This window comes from Vespula pensylvanica, chromosome 18, assembly GCF_014466175.1.
Source record: "Vespula pensylvanica isolate Volc-1 chromosome 18, ASM1446617v1, whole genome shotgun sequence".
Lineage (NCBI taxonomy): Eukaryota > Metazoa > Arthropoda > Insecta > Hymenoptera > Vespidae > Vespula > Vespula pensylvanica.
In genome coordinates this window covers 1,744,841-1,761,435 of record NC_057702.1, presented here as the reverse complement: position 1 = coordinate 1,761,435, position 16,595 = coordinate 1,744,841, and the positions used below count along the sequence as shown (strand labels likewise).

The 16,595-nt window shown below is 31.7% G+C and overlaps 1 protein-coding gene across 14 annotated transcripts in view; it reads right to left on the bottom strand.

Annotated features, from left to right (window-relative positions):
• Nucleotides 1-4,333: 4,333 nt before the first annotated feature.
• LOC122635338 (lachesin-like) overlaps nucleotides 4,334-16,595 on the bottom strand; it is a 60,293-nt gene continuing 48,031 nt past the window's right edge. For 11 of the 14 annotated variants that reach the window (XM_043825441.1, XM_043825446.1, XM_043825440.1 and 8 more), the window contains 9 exons: nucleotides 15,475-15,566; nucleotides 14,014-14,120; nucleotides 12,131-12,316; nucleotides 11,855-11,938; nucleotides 11,303-11,423; nucleotides 8,087-8,224; nucleotides 7,560-7,679; nucleotides 6,766-6,936; nucleotides 4,334-6,446 (listed from right to left, as the gene is read on the bottom strand). In XM_043825441.1, the coding sequence (XP_043681376.1) occupies nucleotides 6,124-6,446; nucleotides 6,766-6,936; nucleotides 7,560-7,679; nucleotides 8,087-8,224; nucleotides 11,303-11,423; nucleotides 11,855-11,938; nucleotides 12,131-12,316; nucleotides 14,014-14,120; nucleotides 15,475-15,544 (1,320 nt within the window). In that variant the 5' untranslated portion in view covers nucleotides 15,545-15,566 and the 3' untranslated portion in view covers nucleotides 4,334-6,123. The remainder of the gene's footprint in view (nucleotides 6,447-6,765; nucleotides 6,937-7,559; nucleotides 7,680-8,086; nucleotides 8,225-11,302; nucleotides 11,424-11,854; nucleotides 11,939-12,130; nucleotides 12,317-14,013; nucleotides 14,121-15,474; nucleotides 15,567-16,595) is intronic. The other 3 variants (XM_043825453.1, XM_043825454.1, XM_043825452.1) reach the window with 1 other exon arrangement.

The following is a 16,595-nucleotide window of genomic DNA, read 5'->3' as shown; positions in this document are numbered from 1 at the left end:
GAGAGAGAGAGAGAGAGAGAGAGAGAGAGAGAGAGAGAAATAAAAAGACAGAGACAAAGAATAAAAGAAAGGAAGAGAGAAGAAGAGAATGAAGAAATCCAAGTCTGTCAGTGATGTGCAGGCGTGCACAAGTTTTCTCAGGGATGATTTCGTGCCGAAGTTGAAACAACAGTACGCGACGTAGAAAGTCGGAGGAGAAGGAAGCTTTGTAGTAGCTACGGTAGTGTCGGTGATTTTAGGGAGAGAGAAAGAGAGAAACAGATAGGTAGAAAGAGAGAAAAGGAGAGAGACATATAGATGTAGAAATGTTGAGGAAGACGAAGAAGAAGATGAAGGCGGAAGAACGAAGGAGTGAAGGAAGGAAGGAAGGAAGGAAGGAAGGAAGGAAGGAAGGAGTTTCAGCGAACCGTGAAATCTTCTTCAGAAGGCGCACTCCGCGTTCGACGGGCAATATTTCACGTGGCCATAATGCCCCTCTCCGGGTAATAATACCGCACAATTACCGCAGATCTCAAGTTCGCGAAAGAAGGGAAATAAAATCAGCATAAAGTGAGCCACCAAATGGCGCCAGCAGACCTTTAATGAAAGTGGTAGCACGGCGGCTAAAGAAAGCAGCACGGGCCCCCCTTAAATTAATTCACGACGAATTACGTGCGCGCCAGCTGTTCGAACAGTTGTGCTTATTTATGAACCGTCTAAGATCTTCATAGTTTCTTAAAGACGAATTAATCATTATAATTTGTCCTTTGTGCTAATCGTTTTCCCTCTCATCCCACCCTCCCTCCCACCTCCTCACCCACCTCCAACTACTCTTCTCTCCTTTAGCTTCAACTATCACTTCTTTTCCCTAAGCTTGATTATTGTCCTTTGGACAATCCAGAACTTTGTTAATTTCTACCTATCTATATATCCATATATATATATATATATTTGTATAAATAAGTTCGTTTATATTCTCTAGTTTTATTTTTAAGATCATCGATAACAGTTCAATTCAGTTTTATTGTCTTTATCATGGGGAAAATGAATTTGGATCATTTGGATGGTTGGATCTCATTCTACAAATCTTTTCGCAGAAATACTTTTGTCTTCTCTTATTTTTTTCTTTCTTTTACTTTTTCTTTAAAACTTCCACTTGGTCATATATTAAAAGAGATTTCAAATACAATGGATCTATTATATCGTGCGATTATGTATAAAATTAAAGTAAGCGGATTATCAGTTTCAGGAAAGTTATATGACACATAGGAATTATTGGCTTTCAAAGTACTCTAAGTTTTCTGTGCTTTTACTAACACAAGGCTAATGTTTGACTATATTGATTGAACTCATATATATATATATATATATATATATACATATATATGTATATATATATATGTATATATGTTATATATATGTCTCTCTCCTTCTTCCTTTTTTTATTCTAACGCATTTTAGCTAATATTGTTTTTCTTGTTTAATTTTTATTTTTTAATACAAGGAAAGGATTACGTTGATTTATAACGAAGGTGAAATCGAATTTCTCTCTTAGCTACACTCTTTTAACGATGCTACGGTACAAGCGACGCTTAGAATGATAAACACGTATTGTCAGTGATACAGTCATCGTAATGTGTCGATAATTGTTTGTTTGTTTGCTTTTTTTTTTTTTTTCGTTTGTCAGTTTGTTTGTTCTCGTTCGTTTGTTGCAAATATTGCATATAACACATAATGGCCGTCGCTAAACTAACACGAACACTGCGCCCGCACAGTTTATACCTAAAGAGTTTTTTACGTTTACAAAAATTAGATTATTTCACGCATAACAACCTTCTTTGTTTTTTTCTTCTTTTTTTTTTGTTAGTACTATATCATCGTTCCTATACGTCAAAGTGTTTATATCCAAACGTTGTTCAAATATATATATATATAACGAAAAATGTTCTACGCGTTGTTGCTGATCGCTTCTTTCAAATTATTTGCAAAATCTCGCAGCGTAAGTATAAATAATAAACAAGTCAAAATAAATAAACAATATATATATATTATATATATATAAAAAAGCATCGTATAATAATGACACGTATAATAGATATATAGATACGTATTATAATATATATATATATATATATATGTCAGATATATTTTAGTTTTCTTTTTTTTTAATTTTTTTTTTTTAATTAAAAATCGAGCAACTTTTAACGATTTATATAACACATTAAGTCATGATTAAAAGCGAATTACATTTCTCTAAAACCTTTCGCATATTTTGGTTTCTCTTTTTCTTGTATGTTCTTGGCGATATAAAAAAGAAATAATAAAAAAAAAAAAAAAAAAAAAAAGAAAAGTAACATTCTAGTTAATTTTTCTCTTTTTTTTTCTTAAAATCCAGTTAATATGATATTTCTTTTAAGAAGCACAAATTCTTTCCAACACTTTTATATCAACAATTTTTATATCTATTATAAAAAATCAACATGTTGAGTATAATTAATACTATATACTCGCAGGAAGCCTCGGATTATATACTTTTATTGTTTATAAAAACCACACGTCGCGAGAGATCCAGCCTGATGAAATATATGCGAATTAATTTCTTCATAATTAAACAAAAAATAAAATTAAAATAAAAAATTAATTAATTATAGATCGCATCAATTTATAAAAATGAAACGATTTGAAATTAATACATCGGTACAATTTGTATTATTACGAGATGCATGATATAGTTGTATATAATTATATGTATATGTATGTATAATATTTACAGAGGCCATATATGCATAATAAATCATAAGGCATTGTGTCGATCTTCAGATATTTTAGATGAACATTATGCGAGGTATACATAAGACTGAATATTTGACGACGATGCGTATCGTGTGTATCTTCTTATTAATTTAATATATGAAAACTTCCGGGAGATGCTCGTTTTCTTCGCTCGTTTCTTTGATCACATAAGCAAAAGCACTAAAAGCATATAGAAGAAAGTTTCCTTCATTTTTTCTTTTTCTTTCTTTTTTTTTTTTTTGAGAGAAATAACTTATCTAATTAATACTATACAGGATGAGTCAAAAGTTTCTAGATGATTTAAAAAAAGTCAATTACTCTTTTTCGAAACATTTTAGGCTAATTATCCTTTTTTTTTAGATTGTAAAACTACAAATCTAGCTTGTAAAATTACAAGCCTTATAAGGAGCCTATTAAGTCTCGAAAAAGAGTAATTGACATTAAAAATCACTTTTGGTCCATCCAAAAATTTTTGGCTCACTCCTGTACTTCTGTCATGGGATATCTTCTTTTTTTGTTTTTTCTCGTAATAAATGTTTCTAATTCGATCGATTTTCATAATGAGATTCGCGATAAGAAATAATTTTTTCTAAACTGAAATGAAAAAAAACAAGTTAATCATTGATTGATATTTCGTATATATAGGTAATCATATATATATATACATATATATATATATATATATATATATATATATATACATACACACACACACACATACACACATATTAAAGTGTACGCCTTTTTTTGTTTACTCTTAAAGAGTTACAAGCATTCATTGAAAATATGTTTTTATCCTTATAATCGCACATCGACAAAAATTCTACGTATAACTATATTTAATTGTAATTATATGTAGTTTGGGGTTTACACGAGTAATGTTGATCATTATAATGAACTTTTCATATACGTCAGACAAGAGTTCCATTTGATTTAACGAACATAGTTCATTAACAATAACGACGACAACGATGATGATGACGACGACGACAACGACGATGACGATAAGAAAGAAAGATTTTTTTTTCTTTTTGGATGTATAGATAAGCATCGAAAAAGACACTTTACTTACTGTCACATATCTGTCGTCGTTGAAATCATAGTTACTATGTATATACTATAATATTACATACCGCGTATATAATACTATAATATAAGCCGAGATATACAAAGATATGTTTTTTTTTATGACGTTCAACGTGGCTACTTTTTAAAAAAATTATTTCAAAAAAATAAAAAAAAAAAAAGAATGTTCAATATATTGCCTTGTTGCACATCAACCTATTTTTTGACTATTTTTTTTGGTGTTTTTCGTTTTCTTTTTTTTTCGATAAACTTAGAAAAGAGAACGTTAAAAACTATCTACACTCAGAATGAGACACATTCGTTGGAAGTAGCTCGAAAGTACTAAAGTTATCCTAAAGTTACCCTGACATATTATGGCGTCCACTTCGACGCATTACTCACAGCCACCCTCTTCCCTTTTTACCCTTCACTGGTGACGATGATGATACTTTTTTCTTTTTTTCCCTTCTTTTTCTTACAATTCTTTTTTTTTTCTTCTTACAAATCAACTATGGGTGCTCTCTAAAATGGAACGAAAAAACTACCGATTACTGTCTATCTATTGGTGATTTCTCTCTTAAACGTTTTATGTCTACTTTGAAACTACACCCTCCTTCCTTGATTTACGCGATTTTCTTTATAGATGTAAATTAAACCACCATTAATATTAAATTTACACGGTACGTTTATACGCGATCTATTTTCCCCCGTTCAAAGATTACATACGTATATTCTTCTATACTTTTTATTGAATTTCTACTGCGTTGTCAATTTAATGTACATAATGTATGATAAAGACAAGATTTTTAACGAGTGCTTTGACTTTGAGCTAATTGAAAAAGAAAACATTGATTGCTTTGAAATTCGATACGAAGTACGATACCGCGATAACGACAAAGAATAAAATTTATTTTACGTTTTGTAGAATATTTTATAATTTTTTTTTTTTGGTATGAACCTATATGAAAAATAAATATTTTTATAATTTATACTGGCTTTCCTCTGTAGTATTTTTTTTCCATACTGACAGATTTCATTTTAGACGATTTTTATCCGCGTAAAAAATAACTGCATGGAAAACAAACATTTCGCGTAAATCAAGAGATTGGTGTACCGCGGAAAAATGTTTTTTTTTTTTAATGTTAAAGTATCGTCAACCGGTGAAAGTGTTTTCGAGTGACAATTAATAGATCTTCCTCTTCGTTTTCTTCTTCTTTTTCTTCAGTCTTTAGTTACTCTTCCAGAGAAGCTATCCACCATCTTCTCGCAGAAAACAATATCGTTTCTCGTCGAAGCCAGATCTGGGCATATTTATTGTTTCAAACACAAAAGAAGTTTAATATCTCAAAAACTGATATCCGTTTTTTGTGATCATACAAACAATTTAAATATAAAAAGTAAAGAAACCATTTATATACAGGATTAAAAGTTTCTAAATGATTTTAAAAATCAATTACTCTCTTCCGAGAATATTTTAAGCTTGTAGTTAAGCATCTAGTTTTACAATTTGAAAAAGAAAATTAGTTTATAAAAAATCTCACAAAAGAGTAATTGATTCTTAAAATCAACTAAGTACTTTTGATCTCAAACTGTATATTTAAATTAAGTATATCAAGATAACATTTCGTTCAAACAAAATCATTTTCAATGATTTGTCTAATTTGTTTAAAATTATTAAAACTTTCGTTTTAAAACTCTTTTAATTTTATTAAAAGTGCGATTAAGAAATAATAATAAATTTTGTTAATGCCCAGATCTGATAAAAACTAACGATACTACAGGCTATACCTATATAATTTAAACAAATTTAAAAGACTATGCGATTATTTAACTTTCTGATCTTCGTAAATGTCGGTATAGAACTCGATGAAAACGCGAATTTGATATATGATACAAGGCGACGCGTTTTACATACATACATACGCGATGAAATTTTATATGGATATTAAAATGTTCATCAACTCTATTTCTTTCTCTTTTTTCCTCTCTCTCTCTCTCTCTCTCTCTCTCTCTCTTTCTCTCTCTCTAATTCAATCTATATAAATACGAAGCGCCTTATATCCATGATGAAAATCCATAGTAGAGTTGATGTATCAAGGAAGACGACGACGATAAGAAAATTTCGTCAGCATCTAAACTATTAAAAGAATTTTTTTTTTCAGGATGAATAATGATATCGGACATAATGTCAATAATATTCACTCGATCGATCTCGAATAAAACGACAAAACTAAACGATCAGCTTGGTTTAGTTCGAGTCTCTCGATCGTCATTATCATATCGTCATCACTGTGACCACCGAGGCATAGTGATCGAAAATGATAATAATAATAAAAATAAAGCGTTATGTCTTATGGTAAGATCGGTGGCATAAGAAGAGACGTTCATAGTTGGCTGTTTTTCGTCGATTTTGACGGAGGTAGGTAAAGCCGTTGCTAATGTCGGAGGAAGGCGTGCGTAGTTTGAACCGTGAAGAAGAGAGTTTTCCATATAAACGGAATTATTTTCCACCTTATCCATCTCCGTTTGACCATAAGGGATCTTGTTATTAGTCTCCTCGTAGAAGGAAGCCCAAGTAGCTAGTTCCGTTTTAGCTGGTCCAGGTATCTCTGTAATAGAATCGACAAGAAAAAGGAAAACAAAAAAAAAAGACGCACCAAGAGACATTCGCTACGATACATCTTCTGAAACATTATTGTCCATGGAAAATAAAAAGAAAGAAAAGAAAAGAAAAGAAACGAAAAGGAAAGGAAAGGAAAGGAAAGGGAAAGAAAAGGAAGGAAAGGAAGGGAGAGAAAAAGAAAGAAAAGGAAAGAAAAGAAAAGAAAAGAAAGAAAGAAAGAAAGAGACATATCGTTCTCGATACATTGCTCCATTATTCTCTTCCTTCTTCTCATCTTCTTTTCGATGCTAAGCTTTTTCACTTACCGTACAAACGAATCGTGCTGTCAACCTCGCCAAGAGAATTCTTCGCTGCACAGAGATACGTTCCCACGTCGTGTTTCTGAAGATTCTTTATCGTCAGAATCATACGTACTTCGAACGGAGACTTCTCGATCATGTCGACTACGTGTTGCGTACTGGATATTATCATCATTCCTTTCCGGACAAAAGGAGAGAAGGGATACAAGATTTGTTTACAAGTCGTCTATCGAGGATATCAAATTCATAACATTTATCTTATCACCTTTATCCATCGAGTCACCTTCTTCCTTTCAAGGTTCATCAAAAACAAAATAAACCGAAACAAAACAATGAAAGAAAGAAAGAGGAAGAAGGAAATATCTTCGAGACATATCTATCTCTTTCACGATTTTTTCTACATTACTTATACAGAGCAAGAACCAAAAGTTTTTAAGTGATTTTAAACATCGATTATTCCTTTTTGTAATTTTATAGACTAATTGTTTTTGTTTTTTTTTTAATATTCAAAAAATTGGATATTTTATCATGATAAAACTACAAGGCTAAGAACTTTTGACCCATTCTATATATCTCCCTATTGTTCAATAATTTTCTAAATAAAATTGGAACAATTATAAAACATATAATATTCCTAAGATAGGTGAATCTTTTTCTAACAAATGTCATTAAGATACATATCTTTCCCCTCTATGATTTTTTTATATTACTTATATATCCTCTTGATGTTCAATAATTTTCTTTTTTTAATAACGTTATAAAACAAATATATAAACAAATAATTACGAACATAGTTATACCTTTTTCCTTTATCCAATAATTAATCGACATAGGAGATGCTTCGACGTAGCATTCCAAGACTACATCAGTACCTAAAGGAGCTCCAACTAGTTGATTAGGTACATGAATAGCAGGAGCGACTGAAAAGGAGTATTAATATATCTAAGTAATTATTAACTGAAATGTCAGAAACTATGAAAATAATTTCTAATATATGAACAAATGATTATGAAAATAAGTATACATGTATGTATATGTTTCGTTTTAAGATTATTTTGACATTTGTGTTTGAATTAATTTACAAATTAGTTTTCTATAATTAGACAAACATAAACGACGAATAATTATTTTATGTAATGTAAAAAATTTTGAAAGAATAGCCTGTAACAAAACATGTTTTTCAATAATCTCAAATGACTTACACCACTTTTATAATCATCGGTTCATATGTATATATATATATATATATATATATATATATATATATATATATTATATCATATATCGGTTCATATATATCTACATACGATCACTTTTAATTACTTACAATGAACGTTTATAGAAATTCTTTTGCTAACTGCTGGTGGTATTCCATTGCTAGCAATGCATAAATAAACACCCATTTCGGTTCTCGAGATTTTCGTTAACTTTAATTCCTCCCCATAAAATTCGGTTAGAGTTGTTACTGAAAAAGGAAATAGGATGAACGATTAGAATAAAGAAAAAAAGAATCTAATAGTTTGAGAGAACACAGGATTTTCTTCGGGTTTATCTAAGCGTTCGCTTAAATTCGAAAAGAAAAGAGGGGAAAGAGAGCACGTGACTATTAAGTCACCTTAATGCTTTCCATTGTTAAGTAGTTCGAAGAGGAAAGGGAGGAGAGAAAATGTTGATAGGACGACGGTAACATCAAGAAGAGGGAAAGCGTTAACCGCTAAACCGTGCAAGAGTTTCCTTGTGATTCACCACCAACAACGATGAGAGGACGTTGAGGAGGAGGAGGAGGAGGAGGAGGATGAGGATGAGGAGGATGAGGGTGAGGGTGAGGGTGAGGACGAGGACGAGGACGACGACGAGGATGAGGACGAGGAGAGGGAAGAGAAGGAGGAGGAGGAGGAGGAGGAGGATGAGGACGAGGATGAGGAGGACGTCGCGAGGTATATGGCTCATTAAAGCGGCTCGTGTTTGTATGCCACACCACAAGGCGGTTTAGAATTGGACGTAATCTCAAGTAGAAGACCAAAGTCAGATTTTCAGCTAAATTGAGAAGATCCGCGACTTGAAATCCGCGACAGCGTGAAGGAGAAGAAGGTGGAGGAGAAAGAGGAGGAGGAGGAGGAGGAGGAGGAGGGGGAAGGAGGAGAAAAGAGGAGAGGGACAGCTGTTAGACGTGAACGTTTTCAGGATCCTGCGTGAGTGGAACAGTAGCATCCTCCTCTCCTCTCTAAAGAGAGGAAAAAGAGCAAGAACGCGTTACTCTTACGAAACGACGATGGGGGTGCCGCGTGTTCTGAAAATTTCTTCTTCGACTCTCTGGATTCCCTGCTAAAAGAATATTACGTACTTTAGTATAAAAGACTTGGGTATTTTTTTCTTTCTTTCCTTCTTTTTTTAAGACAATACTTATTGTCTTAAAAAAAAAAAAAAAAATTAAAGTACTCATCTTCTTCTCAAAGAAATAAATATGCAAGATTTTATAATGTCTATAGAGAATACTTATTGGATGTTTCATTATGATAAAAATAAATTGTATTTATTTATTTTCAAGCATCGTACTTTAATCATACTCAAGCATTATACTATAAAAGAAGATGTTAGTAATTTCCTTAATAATAAAACTAAATTGATTTATCAAATTTTCATCTTAAAACATTATATATTTTTCCCACTTCATTCCAAGCGATTCTTTCGCTAAATATTATTTATCATAAGTAGAATTATCACGTTATACTTATGGGAGGAAGGAAGGAGAGCTAGGGGGTGTTGGTGGGACAATCATAAAGATTTAGAAAGGTAAACGTGTTTTGCATGTTAATGACCGAAAAATCAGTGCTATCGTACTCGCGGTGGTCCGATAGAGGAAGCTATACTGAACGAAGGGAGACTACTGTCGTTGCTAGTATAAAAGTGCCCTTGCCATGTGTCGCAATGTCTCGAGTCATATACATCGTGCTGCAACTGTGTCTGATAGTGCAACGGAATTTGCCCGCCATTAGTAACACCATGCCGTTGTGAATACTAAGTACCTCGTTTACATCGGGTTCAAAACCGGAAGGAAGAAAGAAAAGAAAAAAAAGAAAAGAAAAGAAAAGAATGGTAGGAGTCTTTGCAGACCGTCAGGAGAAAGAGAGAGAGAGAGAGATAGAGAGGATAGGGAAGGAAGGAGAAAGGAAGAGAACGACCTGCTTCAACTAAAAAATATTCTCTCATCGATCTAATAATAATAATAATGATGATGATAATAATAATAATAATAATAATAATAACGTTTATAATAACTTTCTTCGATAACTTCGTCTCAAAAAAGGAAAAAGGGCTAATTATATAAACTTATGTATGTATATGCGAATTTATTTAGAGAGTATATACAGGATAGATCAAAAGTTCTTGGGCGATTTTAAAGATCAATTACTCCTTATCGAGACTTTTCAAGCTTGTAATTAGGCTCGTTATAATTTGGAAAAAAAGAAAAATAATTAGCCTAAAAGGAGGAAAAACTCAAGAAAGAGGGATTGATCTTTAATATTATCTAGAAACTTTGGGACTACCTACGGATTTTTGTTTTATCCTATAGATTAATCCAGAGATAAAAATTGGAACTTTTTTTTTGAATGAATGACAAGTTCGTGTTCATTTAAAAATAAAAAATAAAAAAATAAAAGAATAGAAAATAAAAAAAAAATAAAAAAAAAAGAATAAAGAAAGTAAAATAAAACAAAAAACGGAACAGAAAGGAAGAATAAAAAGTTTGTATCGATTCTACTTTTCTTTCTTTTTTTTTTTTGTTCCGATTAACGCTAAATTGTAAAAGGACGATGCATATTTAAAAAAGGACTGAAGCTTAATAATCGATATAATCCTGATTCACCGTTTTATGAATCTTTAAAGAGAAAACTTCTTCCCTATGCGAATATATCGACCGTATTCTCTCTCTCCTTCTCTCTCTCTCTTTCTCTTTCGTATATAATGTAAGTCACGCGCATGTAAATCTCGTATTAATTGTTTCCAACATCGCGTTACCTCGTTTCCTCGTCATATTTCATTCTACAAAAAAATAAAAAAATAAAAGAGTAAAAATAAAAAGAAAAAAAAAAGAAATTAAGTTCGCGGCTAATTATCATCCTGCCATAACTAAATATATAAAATATAATATGGCATATATATATATGTGTGTGTGTATGTGTATCTAGAGACAGGTTGGTTGGATGGTAATGGGGAATCACAGTGATTTGCCATTCATGAAATCGCTTATCAAGACTCAGTTAGGCTTAGTCATTAAACTATGGCTTGAAAAATGTTGATATCGGTTGTTTTAGAAAGTTAATTAAATTTTCTTGGTAATTATTCCGGAGGTACTTATAAACGAAAAAGAAAGGGAAAGGGAGAGGGGAGGGAGGGGGAGGGAGGGAGAGAGAGAGAGAGAGAGAGAGAGAGGGAGAACATTTGAATATTCACGAGTGGCACGATTGCGTCTGAGGAGAGCACAATTATACGTACATTCTACTTTACATGGAGAAACGGTAGGATATATATTAAATCTTACCGTGAGACTTCTGGTTCAAAGCACTTCCTGCTGGCTCCCGAATTATAATACCCTTGCCGTCTTCTCTACGCCAGGATACGCGGGGCCGGGGTACGCCTCTTGCACGGCACGTTAACTTCACCTGTACGTGTTATGAAAGCGGAATTATAAATAGAATAGACTTTATTATTGTGTTATGCTAATAGTCCTATGTACTATCTGGTCATATTCGTTACGTTCGACCCGAGTCGAAAACAATCGAAACGAGCAGGATAATAAAATAGAGAGAAAGGAATGATCGTAAGGATCTATGGAGTATTAAGTTGTTCGGAAAGTTCCTCCTACTTGTCTATTCTGTATATTATAATACATGTATACAGATACCAAAAGCATTTACCTTTTATGCATACACTTCAACTAGGGATTTTCATCAATTCTCTATACGTATTTTTTATATTTTTATATTTTCTTTTTTTCATAAAATTCATTTCAACGTTGTGACTCTTTGATAAGGAAGAATAGTCTACATGAACTTTCTGGACAAACTAATAAATTGTATAATTATATGCTAACCTGACCACCTTCTCCAATATTAACGTCACTGGATGTATCTTCTGGTACAAAGTCAGGTGGTACTACGATTGACAGCATACCTGTCTAAAACAGATATAGGAAAATGTAAGGAAAAAAAAAGAAAATAGAAAAAGAAAGAAGAAAAAGAAAATAATAGAGTAATATTAATAATAATAATAATAATAATAAAAAAACATCAATGAGATTATTATACCTTTGATAGGGTTTGAAATAAAAGATAAATAAAATATGTAAAATTCATTCAGGCTGGCCTACCTGGCTTTTCATCGGATCTGTATTAATCTGACACATATATAAACCCTCGTCTTCTACTTGGACACTCTTTATATTAAGATTCCATATGGTATGATCACTATGAGACACCGAAATTCTCTTGTTGTGTGTTATTACGTGATCGTGAATGGCCTGTATCGCTTTGGTGTCGGCCTTCACCCAGCCTACCTGCCCAAAAATCAGCAGAACGCGAAATTAAAGTTGGAGCAGCGTGTAATGATAACGTACGCTTGTATCATCCCGAAGAGATCTATCTCTCTTTCTCTTTCTCTCTTTCTCTCTTCCCCTCTCTCTCTCTCTCTCTCTCTCTTTCTCTTATCTTCAGTCATACCCCGAGATACACGAGAGAGAGAGAACTTCGTGGTAGATATAGGTAGATATATCATGGAACGAGAAAATCGTTTGGTTTATTTCGAAAAATCCTTTTCATTCCTAGCTTAAGCTTTAACGTTTCGTCCTTTCGTTTTATAACTCGCGATCGCTCGATTGAAATTTTCTATACGTTCTTCCTCTCTTTTGAATTTCCTCCTATTTCATCTACTTCTATTTTCTCCTTTTCGTTTTCTTTCTTTCTTTTTTTTTGATTTTTGTTTTTTGTTTCTGTTACTAGATAGATTATCGTTTCTGTCTGCGTATGTAATGCAAGGATTTTTCATAGCGATCATTACACAGATAAAACGAAAGCTTATGATTGCACGTGTTATGGCAGGAGTTATTACTTCTAATTATTACTTTGAATCACGATTTAAGATCCTCTCTGGTAAGTATCAAAATACTGTGTATATACTATGTAATACTGATATTATGTATATATATATATATATATCCTGATAAATATAGAAAATCCTGTTGCGCTATAGGAAAGAAAGAAAGACGAAAGACGAAGAAAGAAGACGAAGTTTGCTCGAGGGGCAAACGCTTTTTGGATAAAACCTAAGTAGGAGCTAAGAGATTTGTCTACCAAGGGCCAGGATAATCTTTTTGAGTTAAAGATCCTTTCACTCGTGTAAGCGCGTCAATAACCGGAGCACCAAAGAGGATCAAGGAAAAAGAGAAAGATCCTTCTCGTCGTTCCGCATATAATTATGCACAACTAACGTAAATTACATTGAAATACACGCACGTACGAGATACTCTCTAGCTTGTTCATTTAACTAATGAGCCTCTTTAAAGTTCTCTCTCTTTCTCTCTCTCTATACATATATAATATATATATATATATATATATACACACACACACACATATACACATATATACACAGAGTGGGCCAAAAGTTTCTAGGTGATTTAAAAAAATCAATTACTTCCTTTCGAGACTTTTTATAAAGTAATTTTTTTTTCCAGATTGTATAAAATTATGATCTTAAGAACTCTTAGCTTACCTTGTATGTACAGTGCAAATAACATTTCTTTTGCATATCTCGTCTTAATAAATAATAAAAAAGTACTATATATATATATATATATATATATACATATGTATATATCCAAAGTATATATGTTGTAGTATAAGGAGACTTTCTATTTAATAACTAGAAGCTGAACTTTGAGAAGATACTTGTTGTACAGTGTCCTCTTACTCGTTGTGTTTCAAACTGGAGAGACGAACAATATGGCTCATAATGACAGAGTGGAAGGACCAAAATGACTTTGTCGACAATTTCGAGAGTGTATTTTATAAATTAAAAAATGAGAAGAAGAAATAGAAAAGAAAAAAATACGAAAGGACGAGTCCTAAGAATCTTTTTACTGCACGATTACTTGCACGATTAAATATTTCTTGTATATATTTCTATATATATATATAAATATATATGTGTGTGTACATGACTATTTGTTAAATCGATTTCATGAAAGAAACTTACCCTGTATCCTCCTAAATGTTTGACTAGACACGTGAAGGTCGCGTCCCTTCCAAGTGGTATCGTTAAATTCGTAATAGGGCCAGCAAATTCCGGTTGATAAGCACCTCCTGAATAGGGATATAAAAAAGACAAATAAATACGATTTACATAAAAAATATCGGTAAAAGTGCGATTATTCACGAAACTCTCTCTCTCTCTCTCTCTCTCTCTATATATATATATATATATATATATATATATGAACACGGTAGACCAATAATTCCTGAGTGATTATAAAAATTAATTACTGTTGCATCGTAAAACTATATGCCTCGATTGAAATAGTCTGAAAACAAAAAATGTATCTATAAAAAGTTTCGAAAAAAACCAATCGATTTATTAAATTACTTAGAAACTTTTGGCCCTTTAGCATCTAAAAAGAAAAGAAATAAATAAATAAAACTCATTATAATCAGCGAAGGACAATACCTTATTATCGATAGAAAATATTGAAAAGTTATTTTCCGTTCTTTTTCACATTGAGAAAGAATTGATTTATTCATAAATAAGATAGACTTCATTCGAACATAGATTACTCTTTCTCTCCCTCTCCTCTTCGAGATTTTTCCGAAAAATATTTCCTCTCCAGGGCGAGACACTCGAAAAAATCGAATTAAAAGCTTGTAAACAAGAATCAAAAGCGAGCTTTCTTAATTAAAGGGCTCAGAGGACAGAGAAAACAGTGACGCGTAATAAGGAATTCATGAACGAGAGAAAGAAAAAAAGAGAGAGAGAGAGAGAGAGAGAGAGAAGGGAAGAGAGTTTGACACAGAACGTGATACTTCGTCTGAGAGGAAGAGGCAAGCTTGACCTATTTACCTCATATAGCACGAGTAATAGGATTGAAAAGTATTATGAGTGAAAGCGACAATAGCCGTGAGATCTTCGAGACTGTTACCCCGAAAAATAAGATAAACTTAAGAGAGTAAAACAAATTAAGGTAATTGACTCCGGCTAAGCTCGATTTACGTCATACGCAGGATGAAAGCTTATAAATGAGAGGAGAGAAAAGAACAAGTAAAGGCAATCGAAAAAGAGAGGGTGAGTGAGAGAGAGGGAGGGAGAGAGAGAGAGAGAAAGAGCGAAAGAGAGAGAAGTGTTTTCAAACCGAGGCGAACACAAATACGTAGATTAGCGAGTTCTCAACGCCGTCTTCTTGTGACGTTTATTTTTCTCTAGCTGCTTTATTATATTTTCCTTCCTTTTCATCATTTTTCTTTTTATTTTTCTCTCTCCCTTTTTCCCTCTCCATCTCTCTCTTTCTCTCAGCCCCTTTTTCGATAGAAGAAAAATTACTTTTCTCTTTTCTTTTTTTCCCTTATTTTTTTTTCTTCTTTACACTTGGATTTACACTTACTTCGATTAATTAACAATTAGGACACGATAATATACGTAAAAGAATTAATAGTGTCTCAAACTTACCAAAAATATCGTTTGGATAGGCCAGAACAGCCAGTACTACTAATAGCAGGGCCTTTTGCGTCTCTACCATTTTGCCACGTGCATGGATTCAACTGTAACAAAGTATAAGAAAAGAGTTCTTATATAATATATAACTTTGTGTGTGGGACTATAGCTTTGATAAATAAAAAATAAGATAAATATTTTTTGTTTTATATATATTATTTGATAAATAACAAAAATAAGATGCATTTAGTTTGTAAAAATTTGTTTATAACAAATTGTTTATAACAAATTGTTTATAACTAATTGTTTATAACTAATTGTTAATTAATTATTAACAATACGTTGAAAACATAGAAACAATTCTACCCATTAAAACGATATTTGTTTTAAATCTCTACGAGTTTTAGTTTCAGAGATATTGCTGTATAAACAAAAAATTGTTACTTTGTTAAAAATATAATTTGTTTATTAACAATTTATTAATTTAACTAATTTCATAAACTATTTGCAATCTGAATTTTTTTTGACAAAACAAGATGAATTTAATTCGAAAGAATTTGTTTAAAAAAATTGTTTATAACAAATTGTTAATTAATTATTAACAATAAGTTAAAAAAATGTAAAAACTTCCACAAATTAAAATAAAATTTGTTTGAAGTCTCTACGACTTTTAGTTCCGGAGTTATACTTATGTATTATGAATATTATAATAAAAAAAAAATTGTTTATACAATAAAAAAAATAATTTGTTTATTAACAATTTATTAATTTATTGTAATTTTATAAATTTGTCGCAATCAGAATTATTTTTTTTTAACAAAATAAGATGAATTTAGTTCGTAAGAATTTGTTTATAATAAATTGTTTATAACAAATTGTTTATTAATTATTAACAATAAGGTAAAAAAATAAACAATATTCTGTCCTTTAAAACGATATCTGTACGATGTTTCTACGATTTTTAGTTCCGGAGTTATTCCCGTATAAATGTAAGAGGTTTACGTTGTCCTACTGACCTACATAATTTCATTCATATGACCCAGTGACACACTGACCTATATAAATTCCGAGAATTTACGCATCTCAGCTGATCGAATTACTACTACTATACTATTACTACGAACAGCTGTACTATA